This window comes from Rhincodon typus, chromosome 28 (assembly GCF_021869965.1).
Source record: "Rhincodon typus isolate 14 chromosome 28, sRhiTyp1.1, whole genome shotgun sequence".
Lineage (NCBI taxonomy): Eukaryota > Metazoa > Chordata > Chondrichthyes > Orectolobiformes > Rhincodontidae > Rhincodon > Rhincodon typus.
Genome location: NC_063359.1, coordinates 16,892,338 through 16,898,172, shown reverse-complemented (window position 1 = coordinate 16,898,172; position 5,835 = coordinate 16,892,338). Strand labels below are relative to the sequence as shown.

At 40.4% G+C, this 5,835-nt stretch overlaps 1 protein-coding gene across 1 annotated transcript in view; it reads left to right on the top strand.

Annotated features, from left to right (window-relative positions):
• The window catches only part of LOC109926771 (protein Niban 2-like), a 231,833-nt gene that overhangs the window by 182,177 nt on the left and 43,821 nt on the right, over window positions 1-5,835 (top strand). The window contains exon 6 of the mRNA XM_048613522.1: window positions 3,714-3,829. Coding sequence (XP_048469479.1) covers window positions 3,714-3,829 — 116 coding nt within the window. The remainder of the gene's footprint in view (window positions 1-3,713; window positions 3,830-5,835) is intronic.

Sequence of the window (5,835 nt, the reverse complement as noted above, 5' to 3'; positions counted from 1 at the left end):
TACCACCCCCCCCCCCCCCCATCTTGTCAGTACAAGAAAGGCAGAGTTGCATTTATGTGGCACCTTTCATGACCCTTGGCTGTAATGTTCTTTGAGTTCGCATGAGGTTTTTTATTTAAATGTGTGACATGGCTGTCAAATTCTGTGCAATGTGGTGACAAGTAATTGTTTGATACTTGATTGAGGACCTAATGTTGGCCAGAACATACAGGAGAATGTCCCTGCTGCTCTTTTCTAAAAGAAAAGTACCATGGGATCTTTTATGCCCTTCTGAGGGGGCCAGTGGAACCTTAGTTCAATGATTCATCTGAAAGATGTGACCTTGGTCTGTATAGTGTGCTCAGTAATCTGTGGGAGTGTTTATGAAGATTGTGCCCAAGTCTCTGGAATGAAACTTTGACTTGGCACTTTTGACCCAGTCAGAAGGTTCTATCATGAAGCATGAGTATGTTGCAGAGTTAATTTTGTTTTGACTAAAGTAAATTGATTGTCCATATTCAGAAACTGTTTCAGCATCTCTCAAAGATAGCAAATGAGGAAGTGTAGAAAAACAAATCTTTTTGCCATCCTCAGTTGTTTTTGTTGATTTCTAAGTAGCTTTGTTTCCTTTATTCTGCATTGAATGGACATTGCTTGATGGGCTGTACATAGCAGTTGAACAGCGAGAGTTCAGACACAAGGTTTTCTAAAATATGTTCAACCTCACCAGCTGATCTGCATTTGCGTTTTTTGTGCCTTGGAGGATAAGCTGTTTTTGTCTTTTAAAAAAAAAAATAAAATGGGTATTATTGACAAAGTGTGACACAAATGCACAATAAATAGAGGCTCTCTATAATAGGCTTGATAATGTAGGTAAAGAGTACTGAAATTCTTGTTTGATATCCATGGCCTTAAGCATAATATCATGAGTATCGATTGCTTTCAGGCAAAACTTATCAAAGCTGAACATCATTAATTTCTCTGTTTTTAATTAATTGGATTTGGTCACAAAATTCTAAATGATAACTGATTTTTAAAAAATGTACCAGCTGTTATGCTTCTGTGAAATCCTCTTTGTATAAAGTTTTTGAGAGTCCACAAACTTAAGATGTTTGTCAACATGGTAAATACAGTAAGCCCGTATTACAATCTAAGCCCCTTTGCTATCATTGGTTCATCTTTTTATAACTCCCTCCGTGGTTATAAACATTGTGTTTAATGTGGCTTACACTGATGGCATGACTTTGAAAGACCTTGCGATTTTATTTTCTTTGAGGGGGTAAGACCACGTGGGGGTGTTATTCCTTGGGATGAAGAACATTGTTGAAAAAATTAAATATTTTGCTACATTGCCAACCAACGCTTGTATTAAGCTGTACCTTTTCAAGGTGATCTGAAGGTGCATTTCTATTCTGCACCAACAGTGTGCTTTAAGCCAAAACTCTAAAGAGCAATATCTGCACTTTTTAGCTTGTGTTTCCTTTATCAGCTTCTCTATGATGGTAGGTTGTTTTGGAATTATTTGAACTGTTGTATTATAAACCTACACCACTGCAACCCAGGTCAGGGTTGAAATCCTGCAACCAGCAGAAGGAACAAACTTTTATCTCTATTGACTACTGTATTCTAGTCTCAAAAGGTTGTCTTAACTACTTCCAGTACATTTACAACACTGGCATTTACCCACCAAATTGGAAAATTGCCCAAGGTTGTCCTGTACACACAAAGCAAAACAAATCCAAATCAGCCAATTAGTGCCCCATCAGTCTACTCTTGATCATCAGTAAAGTGATGGAAGGTATCATCAACAGTGCTATCAAGCAGCACCTGCTCAGCAATAACCTGCTCAGTGACGCCCAGTTTGGGTTCCACCAGGGCCACTTAGCTCCTGACCTCATTACAGCCTTGGGTCAACATGAACAAAAGAGCTGAATTCCAGAGATGGATGAGAGTGACAGCCCTCGACGTCAAGGCTGCATTCGACTGAGTGTGGCGTTAAGGAGCCCTAGCAAAACTGGAATCGATGAGTATCAATTCCTCAGGGTACTGACCTAGGCCCAACCATCTTCAGCTGATTCATCAATGACCTTCCCTCCATCATAAGGCCAGAAGTGGGGATGTTCGCCGATGATTGTGCAATGTTCACCATTCGTGATTTCTCAGATACTGAAGCAGTCCATGTTCAAATGCAACAAGATCTGGACAATATGCAGGCTTGGGCTGATAAATGGCAAGTAACATTCACACCAGATAAATGCCAGGCAATGACCATCACCAATAAGAGACAATCTAACTACTGCCCCATGACATTCAATAGCGTTACCATCACTGAATCCCCTACTATCAACATCCTTGGGGTTGCCAATGACCAGAAAGTCAACTGGACTCACCACCTAAACATTGGCTACAAGAGCAGGTCAGAGGCTAGGAATACTGCAGCCAGTAACTCACCACCTGAACCCAAAAAAAAAAAAAGCCTGCCCACCTACAAGGCACAAGTCAGGATGATGGAATGCTCAAGGAGCTCGACACCATTCAGGACAAAGCATCCTGCTTGATTAGCACATTATCCACAAAAATCCATTCCCTCCACCACTGATGCTCAGCAGCAGTGTGTACTATTTACCAGATGCACAACAGAAATTCACCAAAAATCCTCAGACAGCACTTTCTAAATCCATGACCACTTCCATCTATTAGGACAAGGGCAGCAAATACCTGGAACACCACCACCCGCAAGTTCCCCTCCAAGTCACTCACCATCCTGAGCTGGAAAAGTGTTGCCATTCTTAACTGCTGCTGGATCAAAATCCTGGAATTTCCTGCCTAAGGTCATTGTGGATCTACAGGCAGCACATGGACTGCAGCAGCTTAAGGAGAAAGTTCACCACCACCACCTTAAGGGCAACTAGGGACAGGCAGTGAACGCTGTCTCAGCCAGTGATGCTCATGTTCCATGAATAAATTGGGGGAAAAAAAACTTCAACTCTCAGCCAAATTTCCTTTTCCTCTGAGCCCTCAAACTCTAGGCAAATGAAATCTCAGCACACAATCTTCTGGTGGAAAAGAAGAAGGTTGGACAAGCAGTGAGGAAGACTGGAATGTTCTTTGGAAAGACACCTATCGGAATGATCAGATTTTTTTTTTTGTTCACGTTAAAATTATATTTGCAATATTTTGGGAGGATAAACTAGGTATAGGATCGGACGTTTGATGGCTGAAAAATGCTGATGAACAGGGTCACCTAAAAGTAGAAATCCTTGCATGCAGAAGTGCAGCAACATTTTGAATTTAATGGAAAAGGCCTTTTTTCTTGGATTGAGTCAATGAAGATATTTTGCTGAAAATTGTCAGTGAGAGTAACGGTTGTGCACAATCTAATTCGCAATCATTGGTGGATGTGATGCTAACTATTACTGAGTGAGGGAGGCACAGGCATTCCATTGTTTAAGGGAAGATTTAAGTAAACACAAAGCTGGCAAAGATATGGAGAATGTGAAGAGAGGGCAAACCAGTGGGAATAATTTTGGCAAGCAAAAGTAAAAGCTAAGCAATACATGACAGCCTCTTACTGTAAACCGTTACTTTCCCGCATTGATGAGTCAATCAATTAGTCAGTGATGTATCAATCATGTGCATTCTATTACTTGCTGTAATGTAAACTGTTTAATGTTGTGTAGAGCATGAGTTGTTCAATGTAATATTTCATATGTAAGCATTTTGTTGTATTACAGGATTACCTGAAGATTGCAAAGTAGAGACTCCAGCCTTCACAGATGCTGTCCGATTGTACCGTCAGTCAAAAGATCAATATGGCACGTGGGACATGCTGTGTGGTAATCAAGCGCAGGTAAGCTATCTCACTTAGAACGCCATTGAAAGTCCTAGTTACACTTGCATAGTCTAATGCATTAAACAGTGGCCCTCCTCTGCTAGCTAGTTTACTCAGGCTTCAACTTCTTTTCCAAGTTGTTACTGTGAGTGTCAAGTACCAGCCACATCAATGTGGAAGAGATATTCCACTCATTCTCTTCCAAACTTCATTCCCACTGATTCATTCAGAAGGCTATGAAGCAGTTTACTTAATTTGGCATTGTGTTGCATGTTAATGAGGCTGCTAATTCGGAGCAGCCGATGCAAATCCCAAAATTCAGTTATCTCAGTTTCTAGCCTGGAAACTACTTTTGAGTGTGACCCCAAGCTAATACTGTCCCCTCCATTCCCTTCATGGATATGAAGTGCAGGCCTGTTGTTGATGCCAGATCTATGGTGTCTGTCAGTTACATCAATGCCAACACTATGTTTATGATAGAAATATTAAATCCCACACAATTGAAGGACTTGGGATCTGTTTGACAAAAGCAAGTGAGATGGGCAGTCTGTGTCAGCAGAGTTAATGACATAATGACTGAAAGTTTTCCTTTTATGGTGACCTGACAATAGGGTGTTTCCCAGGGGTTCACGTGACATGTCATGTAAATCTTCCAAAGCAGACCCTCTCCTCTGTTTCTAACATTTTAATGGATGCAAGAATTTAGGAACTGAAGGATGTGGCAACATGGTCTTTGGAATGGCATATTGTCATCACAGATGAAGGCACTTGCGCTGTGCTGTATTAAAACAAAACAACAGAAGCAAACGTTACCAGTGTCAATGGCCTTGAACCTATCAAAGCAAAGTGGCTTTATAGTTTGTGGAGAAGGTATCAATCTTTATAGTGGCCTTTGGAACAATGTGGGGGAAATATTACTGAAGAAGACAGTTATTTCGTATCCACTGTTTGCACTCATTTTACAAGACAAATCTGTTCTTGTATACATGTGGCACCTCTTCTCTCCCCCCCACATCCCTCATACCAACCCCAATCCCAAAGGATGTGGGTGCAGTTATTTCCCTTGGCTTTCCCCACCTATTGAATTTACAGCTGCTGGCACAAATATATCAGCACAAGCAAATTCAGGCTTGTGGCTGTGGTTGAACAGGCTCAATGTGCTGTGGAGTGTGATAGTGATTACTGCTGTTCTACTTGAGCCAGTACCGTGTTACTCTGGAACAAAATCAACACTTTGCTAACTCAGAGTGGAGCCAACGCCTAGTTAGAGTGCTGTTTTGTTGTTCCATACCAATTTTTTTTTCTGTTTTCTGTATTTGTCATGTAAATTGTTTGACAACATGGCTATGTATACTTGAGAGAATGGACACATCGGTTCACATGATATGAAATTAGTGATTCACAAATTTAGATGGTTAATATCTGCTTCAGCATCATACCTCAAACAAAAGAATAATTTTTTACCATTTTTAAAGAGGAAATAAGAAACTTGGAGGGAACATCTGGCTCATTGAAGACTTGTTCTCCCACAAAGTTTTTATTGGTTTTGAGTATGTAAATATTGTTTGGTGTATTATTTCACCCTCTGCGTTAGCAAGCATTGGCAGCAACATTTGAAGGTGAATCAACATTAGTATTGACCTGCTTAAACCATTCTTAAACCTATCTGGTAGCTTTTACTTTAATCATTAGTAATAAGTTCCCGGGGATATAGAATTATTCAGTTTGTGTGTTCTGACAGTGATACTGTCATTATTGCTCTTGGGTTGCCCTTTTTGTAATAGGTTTATTTCACAGGACTGACAAGCTACCAGTTTGGTTCAACCTGTTTCTAGAAGAGCTTTTGCATTCTTTAAATGATTGCCAGAATGAGCATAATCAAATTCATGTCTGTTTACTCCTGCTTCTGCGCTTGTTGAAACATAGCCTCACCTTACTACTTGCAAATCCATATGTTTCCTTCCCGTTACCACATTTGACTAACCTATAACCCTTCTGAGTAAGATCACCAGATGCTTACTCAG